At 43.8% G+C, this 20,829-nt stretch overlaps 1 protein-coding gene across 1 annotated transcript in view; it reads right to left on the reverse strand.

The window, feature by feature from the left end:
* The window catches only part of SBNO1 (strawberry notch homolog 1), a 27,216-nt gene continuing 6,387 nt past the window's right edge, over window positions 1-20,829 (reverse strand). Inside the window, exons 3-31 of the mRNA XM_034428705.3 lie at window positions 19,346-19,655; window positions 18,033-18,133; window positions 17,429-17,525; window positions 17,173-17,333; window positions 16,242-16,375; window positions 16,054-16,144; window positions 15,141-15,302; window positions 14,419-14,554; window positions 14,197-14,302; window positions 13,884-14,037; window positions 12,868-13,050; window positions 12,663-12,760; window positions 12,047-12,198; window positions 11,011-11,208; window positions 10,729-10,893; window positions 9,827-9,996; window positions 8,625-8,756; window positions 8,006-8,141; window positions 7,228-7,340; window positions 6,995-7,066; window positions 6,349-6,448; window positions 5,898-5,972; window positions 5,588-5,734; window positions 5,077-5,171; window positions 4,867-4,959; window positions 3,941-4,078; window positions 3,697-3,773; window positions 2,876-3,069; window positions 1-1,748 (exon numbers count right to left, since the gene is read on the reverse strand). Coding sequence (XP_034284596.1) covers window positions 1,606-1,748; window positions 2,876-3,069; window positions 3,697-3,773; window positions 3,941-4,078; window positions 4,867-4,959; window positions 5,077-5,171; window positions 5,588-5,734; window positions 5,898-5,972; window positions 6,349-6,448; window positions 6,995-7,066; window positions 7,228-7,340; window positions 8,006-8,141; window positions 8,625-8,756; window positions 9,827-9,996; window positions 10,729-10,893; window positions 11,011-11,208; window positions 12,047-12,198; window positions 12,663-12,760; window positions 12,868-13,050; window positions 13,884-14,037; window positions 14,197-14,302; window positions 14,419-14,554; window positions 15,141-15,302; window positions 16,054-16,144; window positions 16,242-16,375; window positions 17,173-17,333; window positions 17,429-17,525; window positions 18,033-18,133; window positions 19,346-19,655 — 3,933 coding nt within the window. The 3' untranslated portion in view covers window positions 1-1,605. The remainder of the gene's footprint in view (window positions 1,749-2,875; window positions 3,070-3,696; window positions 3,774-3,940; window positions 4,079-4,866; window positions 4,960-5,076; window positions 5,172-5,587; window positions 5,735-5,897; window positions 5,973-6,348; window positions 6,449-6,994; window positions 7,067-7,227; window positions 7,341-8,005; window positions 8,142-8,624; window positions 8,757-9,826; window positions 9,997-10,728; window positions 10,894-11,010; window positions 11,209-12,046; window positions 12,199-12,662; window positions 12,761-12,867; window positions 13,051-13,883; window positions 14,038-14,196; window positions 14,303-14,418; window positions 14,555-15,140; window positions 15,303-16,053; window positions 16,145-16,241; window positions 16,376-17,172; window positions 17,334-17,428; window positions 17,526-18,032; window positions 18,134-19,345; window positions 19,656-20,829) is intronic.

Raw genomic sequence — 20,829 nt, forward strand, 5'->3', positions numbered from 1 at the left:
TTTTTTTTTTTGTTTTGTTTCTTTTTAATTTGATCCCTTGCAAGATCTCGGCATACCTTGCAGGGCGGGGTGGACAGGTTTATACAATCTCAAAATGTTTCATAGTGCAACCTGTGCAAGCAAGAAATATGACAAACATTGTCCTTCACTTATAAACATCTACTATTATAGGCAAAACAAAACGAAGAAAAAAAAAAACAAAACCTTACCCATATTCTTAGATAAGTGACTATTCACATTTTGTACATATACAAGTTTTTAAACAGTTCCAGGATAAACTCTACAATGTCTTACAGACGTAAAACAGGAAGTATTTAAGTTATGGGGGCAACAGAAAAAAAAAAAAAAATTAAAAAAAGAAAACCAACCCAGCACAGAAGCCGGGACTCTCGTATTGGGCTGCCTCCTCCCCATCTAGTCTACAGCTCAAGTAAAGGGTATTTAACAACAACAACAGAAACCAACTTAAAAAAAAAAAAAAAGTAGAAAGGGGACTGCGGTGGGAATTGGAAAAATTAAAAATGTGCACTTTAGTTTCCTGAAAAATAAAGGAAACTTTGGACAGAGAAGGGGAGGGGCATTAGGAACGCCATTAACCTATATATATTTTTTTTTAAAAAAAGGAACTTCTTTTAAAAAAAAAAACTTAAGATGGCTTCATTGTACAAGCACACGGGATACGCAAAGCCCGAAAAAGGAGAAGAAAGGAATGCGGGAGGGAGGGAGGGAGGGAAAAAAAATATCCAGGGAAGATTCAAATATATATATATATAATCCAGAAAAAAATACAATCACTTTTTGAAAGTTTCGGGGGGGGGGGGGAAATATCGAAATGCAATTCTAAGGATGAGACCGTCCCTTTCTCTCGCTCCCCGCTGGCTTTCCGTACCCCGAGACATGATGGGCAGCCTCAAAGTTGACACTGCCTTTAAAAAAACAGGTTGCGAACATCTAGGCTTTCATGCTGCTTCTTTAAATAAAATGTACTTTTTAATATAATTTGGGACCTCTGTGGCGGCCACTATTTTTTTTATATATATATATATCTACACATACATATATATACAGTTTCCAAGTAGGACGTCTCCCGCAGCATGGCCCCGATGTTCAACCCTGAGCGTCAAATGAGTAAATGGAAGGAAGGGACAAACAGGTTCGGGGGAAAAAAATCTTCCAAACTGACTGGGTGCGGTTGTCGCTTAAGTAGAAGAATGTGTGTAGATGTGTTCCTAAAGCAGGGCTACAAAAGCCTGGAGAATTTTTTTTTAAAAAAAATAACAATAATAATAATAAAAAAGATGATGATGATGATGTGACCGCTGTAAAGCAAAGCTGAGCTTTCGGTCTTGGCCTCTCTTCTGTGCCTCCTCTTCCCTTCCGCGGAGTTGTAAAGTCAAGTCGGCATGACGGAACTGAAAACTTAATTCTTTGGAATCTGTCCCTGATCGTTCAAACCAAGAAAAAGGAACAAAAATAAAATAAAATAAAATAAAAACAAAACGAGGGGGAGGAGGAGGAGGAGGAGGAGGAGCCCCCAAAAAAGAAATAAAAATCGAAAGCGCAACGCTTAGGGGCGGTCGAGCCGAAATACCACGGGGGTCTGTCTCATGCGTTGTTGAAGTGGGCGATGCTCTGCGGATGGTGCTGTTGCCAAATCTGTTGCTGCTGGACGGCCAGCTGTTGCGACTGATCCGAAGTCGAGAGGAGGTTGACGAGGGGAGACACGCAGTTTGCTGGAATGATCAAGCCTGCAACACAGTTAAGGGGCCGGTGAGGTCAAAGGAGCTGAGACGGAGAGGCTCTGCCTTGCTTCACAAACCAACGTTTGTTTGGTTAAGCCGCGAGCCCCGGTCTGTCTCCCATCGCTTAGGATCTTAGCAATAGCACTTAAGACTTATAGTGCTATTCCAGCCCTCTCTAAGCGGTTTACAGAGTCAGCCTCTCGGTCCCCCCAACAATCTGGGTCCTCGTTTTACCGACCTCGGAAGGATGGAAGGCTGAGTCAACCTTGAGCCGGTCAGGATCGAACTCCTGACAGTGGGCAGAGTTAGTGTGCAATATTGCATTCTAATCACTGCACAGGAAGGAAGGAAGGAAGGAAGGAAGGAAGGAAGGAAGGAAGGAAGGAAGGAAGGAAGGAAGGAAGGAAGGAAGGAAGGAAGGAAGGAAGATAAGGAAGGAATAGCAATAGCACTTAATACTTATATACCGCTTCACAGTGCTTTTACAGCCCCCTCTAAGCGATTTTACAGAGTCAGCCTCTTGCCCCCAACAATCTGGGTCCTCATTTTGCCCACCTCGGAAGAGCGGAAGGCTGAGTCAACCTTGAGCTTGGTGAGATTTGAACTGCCCAAATTGCAGGCAGCCGTCAGTCAGCAGAAGTAGCCTGCAGTACTGCACTCTAATCACTGCGCCACTGGGGCTCATATAACCATGGCTTAGGCTTTCTAGGATGGGTGTTTTTATTAATGGGTGGGACTTCCAACACCCAGAATTCCTCAGTCAGCAACTTCCACTGCTGGGAGGATTGAAGTCCACCCAAACTGGCTGGGGAATTCTGGGAGTTGAAGTTTATACATCTTAAAAGTTGTTGAGCTTTTAAAAACACTGCTTTATAGTTTCTCTGAAGGGAAAAATAAATAAATAAAATACTTTGTATTGTGCTTGTTTGCTTCCAATTTGCAAAAGCTGAACAGAAAGATTTAGGGAGCTTGGCTCAAGGGGTTTTCACCATTCCCCTCTCACACTCGGAGGGGGAGGGGAGTAGCAGGTTCAAACATAGAACGTAGGGAGATTGTTAGGACTGGGAGGGCCGATTAAGCAGAGAGATGTTTGGGCAGACAAAGGGATTTTGGCCTTCCCTGACATTACTTGCCTACAATTCTCTGGCCATCCTCGGTCCGCAGGCGAACAATCTGCATTTTGACGTTTGTGCCGCTCACGGAGGCAAGGACCCCTTCCACTTTTGTCCAGACGCTCAAGACAGAACCGCAGAGGACATAATAGGTCCGGCAGCGCAAGCCGACTTCACAAACGAGGCCCAGACCGGCCTTTTTGCAGTTACCTCTCCTGAAAGAGAGGAAAGGAAGGTGCTCAATGTTCAATTTTTTTTAAAAAAAAAACCCCAAGAACTGAATATGGAGTTTTGTTCCCTGCACATAGTCAAAGATGGGGTCCCGAATAACGGCAAAATGATGGAGTCCAGCAAAGTGTAAATCCTCAAGTCGAATGAGGAGAAAACAAGGGCCACAAAGTTACTCCTTCCGTGTGGTCCTTGGGGCTCTCTTAAGACTTGGTGGTTTTCTTGCAGACATTTCATTACCCAAGTAGGTAACATCATCAGTGCTAGAAGTTGCTCTCTGTTTATATCCCAATCAAGGAACTACCCCACACAGTCAACAACAGGCTAATCAAGGAATAACCAAGAACACTCCCACCAACACCGATAGGGCAAGCCACTTGTATATAAAACAGAGAGCAAACCTTCCTTCCTTCCAGCACTGGTGATGTTCTCTAGATGGGTCGTGAAACGCCTGCAAGAAAATCACCAAGCTCAGAGAGCAGTTCAAATCCTGAGTTCAACCTTTCCAGCTGGGTTTGATTGGGAAGTCCCACTGAAATCCATTTTTTTTAAAGCAGTCCCACTGTTTTGAAGACCCCCCACCCCCACCCCCACCCCCCAAAAAAAGAACTTACCAGTAAGCATGTGTGCATGTGTCTGCCGATGAGGTGTACTGTTCTACCCAATGAGCCACAGCATCGTCAGAGGATACCTAGAATTATGCACAGCAGTTATTAAACAGTCAGATCTGGCTGGAAACCCATTCGGAAGCCATGAATGAGGTTTCTCAGCCTTTAAAGACGCAAAATTAAATCTGCAATCAAGCAAAAGTTACGCACGTGTATGATTAAAAAGGTAACTTTTAGAAAGACGGCTCACTTTTTTATATTTTTTCTTTATTTCAGAGTAGGTTTCCAGTTTCAATTGTTTTCCGGTATTTGGCCTGTAAACCAGGAAAAGCTTCTTTTTGGGGTTCACCTCTTTCATGAGGATGGCAGTTTTCTTACTATTTCGTATCTGGTTAAAAAAAAAAAGGCAAAAAGGGGGGGGGGGAAGAAATGAAAATAGAAAGACAAATTCCGTTTGTACCTCCCAGAATATAGTGTTGAGATTACTCCTAAATTACCCATTTAATAAACCTGGGCCGAGTACAAAAATCTAATTCCTTTTTTGTACAAAATTTTATCAACAGAATGTGTGGCTGTTCGCTGCCAAAACTCGGCTAAAAAGGCAAATTTTAGAATCGGAAGCCTGGATAAGTTTTGTTGGCTGGGGAATTCTGGGAGTTGAAAACCTATACATCGTCAAGCTGACAAGGTTGCAAAATGTTGCTTAAGCCAAACTCCACAAGGAGGCCTTAGCCGAAATCCTCATTTCCAATACAGGTAGTCCTCAATTTACAACAGTTCATTTAATGACCTTTCCAAGTTATAACGGAACTGGGGAAAAAAATGACTTGTGACCGTTGCAGCATCCCTGCGGTGATGTCATCAAAATCTGGATGCTTGGACGTAAAATGGGGCAAAAGTCACTTAACGAATGTTTCACTTAGCAACAGAAATGTTGAGCTGGTCCACTGTGGCTGTAAGTCGAGGACTACCGTGTTTCCCCAAAAATAAGACCAAGTCTTATATTAGTTTTTGCTCCAAAAGACACATTAGGGCTTATTTTCTGGTTAGGTGTTATTTTGGGGGGAAAATACAGTACTAAATGCATCCATCTGGCTGACAATCTTAACCGGGGCTTATTTTGGGAGTAGGGCTTATATGAAAAAGTTAAGCCAGACTTTCAAACCGGAGCCTCACCTGAAGCGATAAATAAAACCCGTCCTCTGGCCCACGCTGTTCACTCCAAAGCTTAGTTGCTTCCTCCCAAGACATGCCTCTCTCCACGCTTATCTAGAAAACAGGAATAGAAAGCATACTTGATGGCCGATGCCAGGTTCTTCTGAAGAAAGGCAGATGGGGACGCATATTTCAGAATTTCAGACCCAACCTGACCATCCAAGAACTTACAGTGTATAGTTCGACGTGTCCGGAGGTAGAATAGCCTGGAGTTAGAAATTTTTTAGCATCTGCTTTCCTCACTTTTTCATCTCCCGATCCCAAATCTGGAAAAACAAAAAAAAATCACAAGAAAGAATGAGATCAGCAACGGACACATATACAAGGTAGTCCTTGACGTACGACTACAATGGAGCCCCCAAATTTCTGTTGCTAAGGGAGACAGTTGTTAAGTGAGTTTTGCCCCCATTTTACGACCTTTCTTGCCACGGTTGTTAAGTCAATCCCTGCGGTTGTTAAGTGAGTCACACACGGTCGTTAAGTGAACCTGGTTTCCCCTTTTGATTTTGCTGGTCACAAAAGGGGATCACGTAACCGCGGGACTCTGCAACCAGCCTAAATACGAATCAATTGCCAAGTGTTCACTTAGCAACCGTCTCACTTAGCCACAGAAATTTTGGGCTCCACTGTGGCCGCAAACCAAGGTCTAGCTGTACTGCCCAGCCTGGAAATGCCTCCTCACCTAATATGCCCATGTCGTATCTCCCGTTCTTCTTCGCGTTGTGGATGACTGCGTTTAGCGTATCTGAGAAATACTGGAATAGAGCATTCTGTTGGTGGACTTCCATGCCTAAGATCCGGTTCAGGAATTTCCCAATATTGTTATAATCTAAAAAAGAAGGGAAATGAGGTGACGTTGGTGAGAAAACAGGCGGGGTCCATTCCCTGCCCTCCGTGCTGAGCAAGAGGAAAATAACCCCAAAACTCAGCTATGCATCATTAACAAAGAAATACTTCCAGAAAGAAGTTGCCAAGCATGGCAAAAGAAATACCTTTGTCAAGAGTAAGAATTCCAGACCGATCTTCGACGTTGATTAGGCCGACTCCTATCAAACCTTGTCGAACATCTGGGAGGAAAAGAGAGAGGTTAAACTCAGCGTTACAAGACAGCCATTGACTGTATGAGTAGGTGTATAAATCAGAACCCCAAATTTAAAAAATGACGATCTCTTGCAGGCTTCGAAAAGAAACGCAGCAGCAGAAAGAGATGGCTAGATTTTGTCTGCCCAAATGTTGAATCATTAAATGGCTGGAATGCCATGATCAAAAATGAATGTTTGGTTTGCTTGGCTGAAAATGAGAATCTACAATCATCCCAGAAACTGCTAAGGGAATTTAGCTGCGCTTTTTGGAGATAAGTATAAAGAAGCAATCCAATCTCAATTCAAGAGGGCTTTTTCCAAGTTTTATTTCAATGACTGGGAAAAAAACCACAAAACATACCTTTAAAAAACTCTCCTGGATAATCTGCTGGCGGAGACACTAACGGGGAATCCAAATTCACGATGGACTTCATGACTATTTCCAATGCATTTCGGCCATACTAATTTCAGAGGAAGAAAAAACAACAACTATTGTCTTTGCAATTGAGTATATTACAGTTTATGCACATTCATATATTATATTACTATTGTAATATCCCACCTTTTCATACTGTATAAAGATAAAGGTTCCCCTCGCACATTTGTGCTAGTCATTCTGACTCTAGGGGGCAGTGCTCATCTCCGTTTCAAAGCCGAAGAGCCAGCGCTGTCTGGAGACATCTCCGTGGTCATGTGGCCGGCATGACTCAACGCCAAAGGCGCATGGAATGCTGTTACCTTCCCACCAATGGTGGTCCCTATTTTCCTACTTGCATTTTTTACCTGCTTTCGAACTGCTAGGTTGGCAGAAGCTGGGACAAGGAACGGGAGCTCACCCCGTTACTAGGGCACTAGGGATTCGAACCGCTGAACTGCCGACCTTTCGATCGACAAGCTCAGCATCGCAAATATAACTATGGATATGCACTGCACTATTTCAAAGGAGAAAGGAAAACGAGTTAAAAATGGCACCGAATCAAGAAGTAGGAAAGGACTGCAATTTTTACCTTGTTGTCAAAGTTGAATCTACTCAAATCTCTAGTTTCTGTTGCTCTTCTATCTCCGTGGGTGAGAGCTCCCTGTTTATAAAAAAAAAAAAGCAAAAAAAAAAAAAGATGATTTACAAACCAAGAGACAGAAGTTTGCTGCCTTTTTAAAAATAACAGGGATCGCCTTTTGTCAAAATCGGGATGGATATAATCAATGATCCACTGGGAACAACTCTCGGCAAACATCTTACCAAGCTCTCCAGCCGTTTGGCAACAATCGAGGCGAATCTTTGTTCTCCCGCCAATTCAGAAATTAGGAAGACGTACTCTGGGGCAGTCACTTGGTTGGACCGGTGAGTTCGTCCTGGAGATTAAGAAAAAGGCAAATTTGGTTTGCTGGGTGTCAACACAGCACTGGCCCCAAAGTCACATACATAAAGGGGATGCGCCTTATTTTATTGGAATAAATTTACACAGACAGCTCGACTCTCGATTACTTGGGACATGTTACATTCTATAAAAAAGCTAGAACGCAACAAAAAGAAAAGAGTCACAAATACATATAAAAATTACAGGGAGTTTACCAACCACCCTACCAGCACTGACATTATCTTCTTCCCCCCACCCTCCCTCTTGTGACGATATCTGAATAAAGTTCAGCGGATGGTAGATTCAACTTGTTCACATTTCCAGCTAGAAACTTTTATTGCGATACAGTAAAAGGCGATACAAATTTAAAATTGGATTCTTCAATCAACTGACAAGCCACTTTGAGTATACGCACAGGATTTGTATAGCAATTTGGCCCTATCAGTAAGTCTGGGAAAGTCTGTTTTGTCACCTTGCCACCCAAATAACTTCTATTAATGTTTGATACAGAGCACAAGTTTTTTTCCTATCAAAGCATCTTTCAATCTGAAAGCCTATAGAGATGTTTTATGAACTTGGAGGCCCTTGTGGTAGAATTACACCACACTGCTCAGTGCTAGAGGCCCTGTTTCCACATTCAGCCAACCTCAAGAGACTCACCAAACTGCTGAATTGCCCGATCGGCACTCCAGGGCAACTCCAGGGTCATATGTACCCTCCTTCTCTGATTTTTGGCCCTTCGATCTGCCTGCAAAGATATGCCTGAGCTGGCGGCTTCGGAGATGATGGCGATGTTCTAAAAGGCAGAAGGAGGCGAAGGTGAAGAAAGTGAGATGTATCAATGCAAACTTTGGGTCATGAAAACATAATGTGATATACTTGAGAAAGCTATCACCTTTTTTTAGCAATTAGATCCCCCCCCTTAGCTAAGAAATGTCTCTCGCAAATGTTTTATCGGTGTCACCTTTCCTGAGGAGGAAAATCATCCGTGGCAGAGGATGTTCCCAAGATCAACAGCTTGCACTGATCACACTTTTCTCGCAAAAGTGCAAGCCAAACCCCCTTGCCAAAGCACAGCTGCCTTGACACAAACTAATTCCAAGCAAGGGTTGACTTATGGCATTATTACCTGAACAGTTTCAACTTTCAAAAACGAAAAGGAGAGTTATATTTGGACACTGTCGTTTTGAAAGAAAAGTACAGTCCAGAGCACCAAAGTTGTTGTTTTTTAACTTGCTGAAAATGTAAATATTTCGACACTGAAGTGAGCGAAAGGTACCTTATCTCCATCCATGAATCTCTGCTTCTCGGTGATATTTAGGATTTCCACAGGGACATCAAGTTCAGATCTTGACTCGTAGGAGATGCTGCCATCGTCGTTGCTCACGACCCTTCCTTTGCGACCTGTCATCTTCAGAACAACGAGTCGCATTAGCAGGCCACGTCAAGCGTTGAGGCCCGTGAAATAACTCTAAAAACCTGTCAAATATTCTTCCAGGCTATGCGAGGAGAAACTTACTGGGGACATACAGGTAGTCCTTGACTTGCAACCACCACTGAGCCCAAATTTTCTGCTCCTGAGCATAAAACAGGTGTTGCCCTGTTTTATGATCTAGCTTGCCACAATTAAGTGAATCTGTCATGGCTGCCATTCTGCTAGCTTCGCATTGCATCTTGAATCAGAGGAAGAGGAGGCGTGGGAGTCAGGGTCAGCATCAAGGCAACCTGACAGCTCCAAGGGGGAAGAGGGAATGGAACTGGCAGAGAGAGAGAGAGAGAGAGAGAGAGAGAGAGAGAGAGAGAGAGAGAGAGAGAGAGAGAGGGAAAAGAAAGAGAGAGAGAGAGAGAGAGAGAGAAAGAGAGAGAGAGAAAGAAAAGAAAGAAAGAGAGAAAGAGAGAAAGAAAGAAAAGAAAGAAAGAGAAAGAAAGAGAGAGAGAAAGAAAGAGAGAGAGAAAGAAAGAAAGAGAAAGAGAGAGAGGGACCCTGGGCTGTCCCTCAGCCCTCAGATGGAGAGTCAACAGCTCCCAGGTCTGGAGGTGGCTGATGAGGAGGAGGAGGAACAGCTGGGTCCAGTGCCTGACGCACAGAAGGGAGAGGAGAGGAGAACAGTGGAAATCTATGGGCTGGTCCTTGGGACGGAAGAGACACTGCTGCTAGCGAAGCTCTGGGGATCAAAGGCAGGGGGCGGAGATGAATAGATGTGGCAGACAATTATTCATCTCCCTGCTGGCCGGACATGTTAGCCTGCGGTGAGAGAGAAACTTTTTGCCGGGGCTGCCGGCGCTCCTAATAAAGGAATCATTGAGGGTTTGTTGTGTTTGGGGAGCTGGGTCAGAGCACTGACAATGACAAGCTGTCTATTTTTAATGCAAAGCCTCTTGTGAACTCTTATTCTTACAACTCCTTATACGAGGAAAGGCTCCCTCCTTGTAAGGGTTTTAGCTAAAAGTTTTCCTTCCCGGATCATCCAAGCCGCCTACCTCGGCCACATTCTCAGGGCCTCCCAGTTCATCGATGAGTTCATCCAGCGTGTTAGGAGGGAGATCTTCGGAAAGCTTTTCCAGTTTATCCAGCAATTCTTTCTTCATCTGCTGGGCCCTTTCCACGGCATCCTGACTCGTCACGTAGCTGGTGTTTGTGTTACTGGGTGCTGTGAAATGCCAAAACAGGAGGGAAAACAGAGGGAAGGATTTTTTTAAAAAAAAGGAGAGCCAGGTTAATCCATGGAATCCTAAATTCAGGAGAGGTTTGATACCATTTTTTTGCAACAAATTTTATGAAAAGAGTATAGAAAGCTTTCAATAAAATTGGCCAGTTGAAAAAAGTGCAGGCAGATTACCGTATTTTTCGGAGTATAACACGCACCTTTTTCCCCCCAAAAAAGAGGGTGAAATTCTGGGTGCGTCTTATACTCTGAATGTAGGAGGCCTGCCCAGCCTCGCAAACGGAGATTTCAGAGGCTGAAAGAAGCCTCTGAAAGAAGCTTCAGAAAAAAAGCCTCCAAACAGAGCTTTGGGGAAAAAAAGGCTTTTTTTCTGAAGCTGTTTCGGAGACTTTCAGAGGCAGAAAAAAAGTTTTTCCTGAGATGGAGTTTCAGAAGTTTCAGAGGCAGAAAAAAAAGCAAGGCACAGAGCTCACAACCAATGAACCTGTTGCTAAAATCCACCTCTGGGAACAGCTGATTGGGGGTACTCCACCAATCAGCTTTTTTCTTATTTTCCTCCCCAAAAACTAAGTTGAATCTTATAATCCGGTGCGTTTTATACTCCGAAAAATACGGTTCTTCTGATTTTTGTTTGCAGACTTTACAACTGATGCTTCCACGCCAGGCAGAAACTTTCTGACAGCCAAAACAGATGAGAAGGCCTCTTGGGTGACTTACCAGAGACATTTGTAGAAGGGGTTACGACTGTGGAGGAGAGAGAACTTGGCCTTTTGGATCCGAGGCCAGATGCTAGTAAGGCACTCTGAATGGAATCGGGGTCTATGCTCTTCTTCTTTTTCTTCTCTTTATTTTTCTTATGTTCTTTCCGGATCAGCCAAGGGTCTGAGAAGAAAGGGGGAGGGGACACACAAAATGGGCAAGCAAAACCTCACCAGCTTTATCCCAAAATCACACCCCACCCTAAAGTCGTAAAAATGAGAAAGACCCAAATCGTCTCACCATCCTCATCATCTTCACTAGATTCGTCTCTAAAAGGGTTGAAGTCATCGTCGTCTCCGGAACTTAAAAAGTGAGAACTCTCGTTGTCGCTCTCCTCGTTCTCCGAGGCCTCCGATTCACTGAAGCTTTCGTCAGAACTGCTCCCGGCCAGGCCGCCGGTCTTACGGGCTTTCTTGACCTCCCTCGTCATTTCTTCCCCTTTTTGTTTTTTTTCCATTAAGCAAAAGTTAAGAAGGGACATTAGAGAAAGGGGCACCTCGATTCTTGGAGGGGGTTGGTTAACCAAAAAAGAAAAGTGACTTTCTGTCTGAGAAGCATCGCCTCGGAACTGAACAAGAATAAGACGCCAAAGGAAGAAACGGTGCAGATTCTCCTGACTTAATTCACGCATTGAATTTTTATTTTTCACCTCTCCTAAGTATTATTCTGGGTTGTTCTCTTTGGAAATGGCCATCATGAAAGGCTGGGTGGTGGAAGAGCTATACCAGGGGTCTGCAACCTTAAACACTCATAAAGAGCCATTTGGACCCGTTTCCCACAGAAAAGAAAACACCGGGAGCCACAAAACCCTTCCCATGCCTGACTATTTCTTGAGCAGCCACAAAACTAGCATATGGAGTTAAATTAAATGTTCTGTTTTCTTCTGAAACTTTTCTTGGATTTATCCATGGTTGGCCTACCAGGGGATGGAAAAGCTCAATAAATCGCGTACCAGCGGGTGTCGCACATTGGCGGTTGTGACACACATTTTGAGTGACAGGGAGCCACAGCAGAGGGGTGAAAGAGCCACAAGCGGCCCCAGAGCCCTGACCCCTGAGCTATCCTGTAAGGTGTCTTCTGAGGCTGTTTTTAGAACCACCTCTGGTGCTAAGTCTCCCCCTTCCTAAGCTACTAATCAACAATATTTCTCAATTCACAAACTTTATCAGCTCCCCCCTCCTCCTCCTCTAGCTTTCCTAAATGGGCATAGCACATCTATATAAAATAGCACTCGGGGGTCCAAATAAAAATAGCAATGAAACGGGCTCCGTCTTACCTTTGCGCTTCTTTACTTTATCCTCCTTGCAAGGACTGTCCCGAGGAGAGCTGTGGTTACTCTGGAGAGACAGGTCGATTCCCAGCAAGCTGAAAAGTTTCTTCCGATCGGGAGCTGGGAAATGTTTCTCAATGAGGGATTGAAACACCCCCCTGTAAAGTTTGGAGAGAGAAAAACAGCGGTGTTTTAACACTAGCCCAAGAGCATCACCTAGCGTAGCCAGAATTGAGGGGCTGTGGCACGAAACAGCCATCTGGGAGCGATGCGCAGATTCCGGAGCCTCCAGAGTCGGACAGCAGAGAGTCAGAGGAACAGGAGGAGCCTATTCCTAGTGCACACATGCACAGAGCTGCCAGAAGCCAAGAACAGGGACCACTTGGGAGTAAGGCCTGGAGATGATCTCTGTTTGATTCTGGACTCCGTGTGGCTTTGCCAAGTAGGTCTTTGGCAGTGTGTGAAGGGAGATAAAGGTGGGTGATTATCCCGAAGGACTTTTTGCAACTAACTGGGACTCAGCTGTGAATGAACATATTTCACAGCTGTTGCAATAAGAGAGGTTTTTGGGACTACTCAAAAGTGTTTTAATGACTCAGGAAGCCGAGATCACAATACTTACTTTGCTGTGGAAACAAAGTCATTCAGTTCCCCGCCACCTTCTTCCAAAGCTTCCAAAGTCCTGGCTTCTCCTGTGGACTGCAGCCCGATGACCACGCACTGTAGGAAGCAAAACACATGGGGAAGCTTTTAAGCTCTTCTCAACGTGGAGGACGGGTGCTTCCCCAGTCATTCCAGGACCCTCAAGTCAAGGGTCACCAACCCACCTTGCCGTTCTTGATCTCTTCCCGGGCCAGCTGCACCACTCTCTTGACTTTGGATGCAATGCAGAGGTATTTAAAGAATCTCTGGTGGGCAGACCAGAACTGGCCCCACATGGACTTCTTCATGCGCTGTTCGGCGTCAATGAGGTCAGCCGCCTGTTGGAATTTCTCCCTGGCACTTACCCACTGGAAAAAAAAGAAGGCAGAATTTTCAGGGAGACATAAAAAGATCAGTAATATAAAATGGGAGGATAGGATGCTAGACTAAACTGACTGCTGTCCAAAGGTGTTCCCCCACCCCACCCCACCCCTAAAAGACAGCTGGAGTTTCTTGGTGCTTTCTTCGAAAACGTTTCGCTTGTCTTCCAAGAAGCTCCTTCAGTTCCGTTCTGAAGTTCTTCTTGGGTGACAAGCAAAACGTTTTCAAAGAAAGCACCAAGTTAAATCCAGCTGCCTTTTCGAAAAAGTACCTTTGGGACAACCATGACCTGGAGGATTGAGAAGCTACACAGACAGACAACTGATTCTTAAAAGTCTAGCTTTTAAATTTTGGGTTTAAAAAAACAATATCTGGAATCCACTATTTTTCAGTAACAGAGAAATCACTTTTATAAACTATCTACTGAAATGTCGGGTTTTAGCCTAGAAAAGGTGGTTATATTCTACCAATAACAATGTGGTTGAAGCATTACTACATCTACTCCTTGCTCCAGTAACGTCGCATAGGGTTCACTGAATGAATTCCTTGGAATGGAGGAAACCCAGATTCTCTGGGAGGCTACAAATCCTGCGAGACTCTAAGTTCTAAGCCCCCTCTGTGACGGGGGATAAAACGTCCGCAGAAAAACTGATGAAGGCTTTGGAGACCCAAGTATGGTTAGTGGAACTGATTTCACACTGTTCTGTTTGTCTTTACACCCTTCCAAAGATTCACTCGGGTATCTCTTGCAAGGAGTTAACGCAATGGATCTTTCTCAAAGCATCCCGAACTGCCAACTTCTCCCTTTTTAAAGGCTTACCATTTTCACAGATTTATTATACATTTTGACGTAGTGCTGAGAAAGATGAACTTCGTCTATTTTGAAGGTGACCCCTGAGAAGCTCAGCTGCCTGGCTATGTACATTCCTCTTAGCTTCATATCCATGGCAACTATTTCCATGGCGCCCACACCTCTGAAGATTAAAAGAAGAAGAAGAAAAAAAAAAAGACAATTTTTAAAGGGAGATTATTCTCCCAGGGACCTGCTGGAACTTTTGAGAAAAGCTACGCCAATGCTTCTGACGATCGCTTCTCCCGTTTGACGCAACACCAGTCAAGACCTACGAACATACCTTCTTTCAACTGCTTGGATAAAGTCGCTGAATTCCCTAAATGGGGTCCCTTCCCCCCAGATCCCAAGGCGGTTCATATATGCCATGTTCCGGGGCTCTGAAGCACCTGAAAGCCAACATAAAAAAAAAAAAAAAGGGAAATTATCCAAGCTTTTTTTTCCCCCTTTGAAAACAGCCTTGCAAAATCCACTCGATGTTCAAATGATGGAAAACGGTCCTTACCCGTGGCACTAGCATAAATAACCCTGGCCTTTGGAAGCTTGTTCTGCAGTTCCAGAACAGCTAAGCCTGTCTTCGTTGGTTTTGAAGAGCCAACCGGGCAAAGGTTTTTAGCCTTGTGGCATTCGTCAAACACTATCTGAAGACGTGGTTAAGAAGCAAGACATTTCACAAACATTCGTGTATAAAGTTACATGGTAAACATTTCACTGAATGGAAGCCAGAAAATGTTGTCCATAACGAATATATATTGATCAACTAGTTATGTTTATTTTACCAATGCTGAACGATAAACCTTTTCGCTGTAAGTAAGGGATGTTAACGAAAGTTTCAAAGGGTTATTCCAGGCAAACGTGGAGATTTAAAGATCAGCACATCCTTCTGAGAATTAACTAGGCTAGATACAAAACTTAGCAGTGTTTTTCAACTGTGGCAACTTCCTGACATGTGACCAACTTCCTGACATGTGACCTCCTGACATGTGAATTCCCCAGCCAGCGAGGGCATTGTTGAGAATTCTGAGAGCTGAAACCCATACCTCTGAAAACTGAAAAATTACTTTATCTGGAGCGTCGCCACTCTATCTGGAAGCATTATCTGCTTTCCAAATTTTGATAGCCTTGGAATTGAAAAATGCAATTTATAAAAGAGTATCAGACACCAATCAAAAGATGCTAATTTAAAAGGAGGGATATTGCCCCAATCTAGCAACTGGAAAAGGATACCACTCCGTCAAAGTCGTCTCCACACCAATGAAGAAGCTGCTTGAGCCTGGTTTTATATTTTCCTCCAGACTGACTTTCCCCAATAAGTGAAGAATAAGTTGCAAAGATGACCCCCTTCTTCACGCTTCCATTATGCTTGGAAGAAATTTTTCCATATTTGAACTAAAGCAGAAATAAGATCAGAGGTATGAAGGCTGTTCTGTTCTATTACAAACGTGCATGCATTATCTTCCCTTACTCAACTCCAAATAGCATTAAAAGCTGCATTCTTAAAAAGAAAAACATTTCTGATTTTATTGTGCTTGGCACTCAAAATAAATCAGAAAGCTGATGGACTCCCACAGACGTTTCTGCTTTGGTATTTTTTGTTTAGAAGACTCTTCACTCTGTTACTGTATACAAGTTTCATTAAACTGAGAAAGACTGTCTTATGTATCACATATTAAGTATGTTTTCCAGGAACAATTAATCTTGCTAACTAATTTGTCCAATGAGATGCTATAAATACATAAATTCTAGCAAGTGGTTTCCTCCTGTAAAACTTCCCAATAGAGGCAAATCTAATTTAATTTTTCACATTTTTACGGGAGAATGCAGAAATACAATACTATTCCACATAATTTAATTCCATGTTTCAATAACTGAGGATTTGAAACCCCCTCCCCATTATGACCTTCAAAACATGCAACATGCCTACTGCAACGATTAACCCAAAAAATAATTTGTGAACAAGCAACTGTTACACTACTTCCAACACAGCGCAAGCAAACCTAAAAGTAACAAAACTATCTATGGTAGGTTTCTGATTTAAATTCTAAAACAAAGCATTCATCGGGCATGCATCTCACACAAGCGTACCTAATGGTTTTTGTTTTTTTTGCTTCAACTGTACAATAGTAAAATATTTCCACACCTTGTTTAATGAATGGACCAAAATGTTTTTGGCGCCAATATCTCTCAAGTCCCTTTCAGCATCGTATTTCAGATCGTTTGAAACACTAAACCTGGAAGAGAGCAAAAGCAACAGACCACCATGAAGACAAAGTCAGTGCCAAGGAGAACCATACCCTCCTAACCCTGATGCCCGAGTATGAGACTTACCACACTGCCCTTTTTCTACCCAAGAGATAGTTTTCATATATGATGCCACCAATGGTTCTTCCTTTCCCTACACCGGCACCGTCGCCTATTAAGAAGCCAGCTCGGTCTCCGTTCGGTAGGAATGTCTCGTGTTGCTGTGGGGAAGTGACAGAATTTATTTAGTGTGTGGCCTAGAGTACATGGATGAGAGCAGTGAAGATGTATAAAAGGAGCACGTATGAGGGAAATATGTAGTCAATTGGGTAAACTAGGAGGAATTCAAGAAGTAATATATAAGCTACAGGTTACATTTTGAAACAAGTTGCTTCGTGAGAAGGGAAAGAATGTTCTATAGATTCATTATCTAGACCAGGAGTTCCCAATCTTTTCTTCACCACGGATCCCCTTTAAATACCTTTTGTGGCCACGGACCCCCAAGACTTAACTCAAGATTTAAATCATAACATTTCTTCAAGTCTTTGCGGAATCCCGTGACAACATTCCGGGCTCCCAGGTGTCTTCAGATCACAGGTTGAGAACCACTAATCTAGGCTATTTTTCTGATTAAGCCTGGTATAAGTTAGTTGGAGAAACTCTGCTTTTACAGAAATAGCAATAGCACTTAGATTTATATACCGCTTCACAGTGCTTTTACAGCCCTCGCTAAATGATTTACAGAGCCAGCCTCTTGCCCCCAACAGTCTGGGTCCTTATTTTACCGACCTCGGAAGGATGGAAGGCTGAGTCAACCTTGAGCCGGTGAGAATCGAACTGCCCAATTGCAGGCAGCCGGCAGTTAGCAGAAGTAGCCTGCAGTCCTGCATTCTAACCCCTGAGCCACCACAAAAACCTGTTACAATATCTGTGGCAAGAACTTGTCTTCGGTCTCAGTTTTGGTGGGCTTCGGGACGGGCACGAATTTGTAGCTAGCCTTCGACGAAGGAGGTAGTACCTGTGCTGCGTAAGTAATTGCTTCAAGCTGCAAGGCTGACAGCCAACCGCTGTCGATGCTTTCTTCCGGAATGGAAGATTTGTACCATACTTCAGGAGGGGTCACGCTGGAGAGGGAACTGGTTTCTACCACCGGATCAGGATGGCGCAAGCCGATTTTTACTGCGGGAGAAAAGGCAGGGTTGCGTAAGGCGGTGTTTCTCCAGCTTGGATATATTCGGGTATTTAATGTTGATAAAAAGCCGTAGTAGGCGTACATTTTATGGGCATGTATTCGGCATAGGTCTCTGCGTGGCCCATTTCTTCTTCATCCTCTTCCTCTGGTTCTTCTTCCTCTTTTGTGACGGGCACTTTCTGCAGGAAAGAACAGAGGGTGTTGCAATCTGTCTCACACAAAGCAGCAAAGTTCAAGGGTGAGCAGATACAGACAGTTGCCTAACCTTACAACCTTTTTCTTGCTGAATTTTAGAATGCTACTTTTAAGGTGCTCTCCTTCTGAGTCCAGTTATTTTCCACCAGAAGAGATTTTAAAATACCCACAGGGGGTCTTAGACCTGTACTATGTTACTTTGAAGCAAAGAAATGTGTGCCTGAAATGTGTCGGTATATTACATTTTGAAAAGGCTGAGCAGGGTGCCCACTGGTAAACAGCACATCTACAAAACTTCTAAAGGTTTTGTCTCCAATACGATATTACGATCAAGTACACGAAACCAAGTATTAAAAAGAAATCAGTCTATACAACACAGCAAAATCTAGGATTTCAGAGTTTAAGGAACAGGGTTTCATTGTAACATGAACATAGTACATGAGATGAATAAAATCAAAGCCATATAAATATAAATCTAGGGTCGTACATACCATGGTAGGAGAGAAGCTTCTCATTTTTAGATCGTTTACCCAGATCCTCGTGACCTCTTTAGTTGAAGTCTCCTTTTTAACAGCACCGTTACTCATATCAGCTGAAAGGAAAACGTCCCAAAGGATTAAACATTAAGAAAAATGTTTATGATGTAATACAAGTATTCTCGAAGCCGGTGTAAATGAGAGGCAATTTTTTTTATCCACCAAAACACCACAGTGCAGATGAGCTTCAAGCCAGTCTTAAATTTACGGCTACCAGGAGGATGCAAAGTGTAAAAGCACCAAAGTTGGATGAAGATTACGCCGAATTTCCCATGTGGGGATGAGAGAAAGGAATCTCTATAGCCCGTTTCAACAGTGGAAGTGATCTTACCAAGCATAGTGGTAACGTTTACCACGTTTGAGGACAGAAGAAATATTTCTGTAAAAAAGGCAACATTTGGGACCTCAATATGTTTTTAACATCCAGCTGTTTTAGCTTTCTTTTTCTCTACCTAAATGAATAATTATGAGGATAGCACTGCAGTATGGGTAGGGTGATTAAATAGTCACGATTGGACACCCCTGGACTAAAGAATTCCTGGTCTCGATTTAGGACCATAATTGAACCCTGTTGCTAAGCAAGTTATTTGTTAAGTAAATTTTGCCTCATTCTACGGCCTTTCTTGCCACAGCTGTTAAGTGAATCACTGCAGTTAAGTTAGTAAAACCGTTCTTATTTTTCCCCCTGACTTGTCAGAAGGTCGCAAAAGGCGATCAGGTGAACCCGGGACACTGCAACCGCCGTAAATGTGAGTCAGTTGCTAAGCGTCTGCATTTTGATCACGTGACCCTTAGGGGAATGCTGCAACTGTCGTGTGAAAAACCCTCAACCCTCAGATGGAGTCAACAGCCTCCAGGTCTGGAGGTGGCGGATGAGGAAGAGGAGGAACAGCTGGGTCCAGTGCCTGATGCACAGAAGGCAGAGGAGAGGAGAACAGGGGAAATCTATGGGCCGGTCCTTGGGACGGAAGAGCCACCGCTGCTCCCAAAGCCCCACCTTAGCTCTGGGGATAAAAGGCAGGGGGCGGAGATGAATAGGTATGGCAGGCAACTATTCATTCTCCGGACGGACAGACGGACTTGTTAGCCTGCGGTGAGAGAGAAAGTTTTTGCCAGGGCTGCTGGCGCTCCTAATAAAGGAATCATTGCTTCAACTACAGAGGGTTTGTCGTGTTTGGAGAGCTGCGTCAGAACAGTCTACGTAAGTTGAAGGGACACCATTCCCAAACCCGCCCGCCAAAATCCATTCAGACGACTCCGCTACTTACTCGCCGCGGTCGCCACAGGAGGGGCGATGTTGGGCGGAGGCTTCAGTTTCATCAGTTCATTAAGACTGTTGTTCTTGAGGAGATCTTTCAGCTGGATCTGGTCCTTGGGCAAGGGGGTGGTCAGGGTGTTGCGCGCCACGGGCACCGTCACCGAGGGCCGTGTGGTGGTGCTGGTTTGTATGATTTTTGCTACGGTGATGGTCTGTCTGGTACTGGTCACGGGGGTCGTTTTCGTCATGACGATGGTCGTCCCCAGAGTAGGCAGCTGATTGATTTGATTCAGGACAAAGGTTGTGGTGGAAGGTGGTTGCTAAAGGAACGGGAAAAACTCGTTCTTGTGGTTGCAGGAGAACCACGGACAACTGCCCGGCATTTTTCTTCCTAACTTAGGGGTGGAAGTTGTTTCGACTGTAAGTGATTCTAAGCGGCAGGCAGCAAACAGGATTAAAGTAGCAAAATGATCATAACATAATATAAAACCTACAGTGGCCTAAAGGTGAAGCTCTCTGCTCACAATCTAGAGGCTGTGAGTTCGATCCTAGGTAGAGGCAGATATTTCTCTCTCTGGGCACGATGAGAATGTATCTGCTGAACAAAATTCCGTACTGGCGACAGGAAGGGCATCCGGCCAGTAAACACTCGGCTCCATTCAGTTGCCCAGACTCCACCCCGCAAGGGATAATAGAGGTCGTTAAAAGAGGATGATAATATAAAATCTACAGCAACATTAGAGACGTATCATTCATGCTGAGGAATACCTTTCTATTAGTCTTTCTAAAACAGGCAAGTTTGGGCAGGTATTCTAAATGCTGATAGGATGAGGCTGACCTGACTTCAGGTAGAAGGATGTGCCATAGGAAAGAGGCAGAAGGTTTGATTCTACAGACTCCGTACAACAGTTTGGAAACCTTCTCTAAGGATCCTCTTTGGATCTGCCTTTGGATTATGGATTTTCTGTCTGGCCGCTCTCAGAGGGTCAGATTAGGTAATCATATCTCTTCAGCCCTTATTCTTAACACTGGTACACCACAGGGTTGCGTGTTGAGTCCCTTACTCTGTACTCTTTGTGTGCATGACTGCATTCCCACTCACGCTAGTAATACTATTACTAAATCTGCAGATGATACAACAGTGGTAGGACTCCTCTCCGGTGGGGATTAGTCTGCCTAGCGACATGAGGTGAACAGGTTGCTTTCATGGTGTGGAGACAATAACTTGGTCCTTAACACCCACCATTTTGGTATACAAAATCTGAATGATGATTTAAGCGAACGATGCAGATCATCTGAATTGCAGCTTATCACTGGTAAATACCCTTGTAAACAGATCAAATAGTAGATATTTGCACTGCTAGAGAATCCTTCACCTAGCTAATGAGTTAAACCAGTTTGTATATTCAAAGAATAAACAAACTGGACGTTAGGCACAACTCTCTGAGCAACAAAACAAACACAATATCACAGGTTGATATTAAGCCCTGTGTG

The sequence above is a fragment of the Pantherophis guttatus genome, chromosome 17, assembly GCF_059756535.1.
Source record: "Pantherophis guttatus breed Tessera chromosome 17, ASM5975653v1, whole genome shotgun sequence".
NCBI lineage: Eukaryota > Metazoa > Chordata > Lepidosauria > Squamata > Colubridae > Pantherophis > Pantherophis guttatus.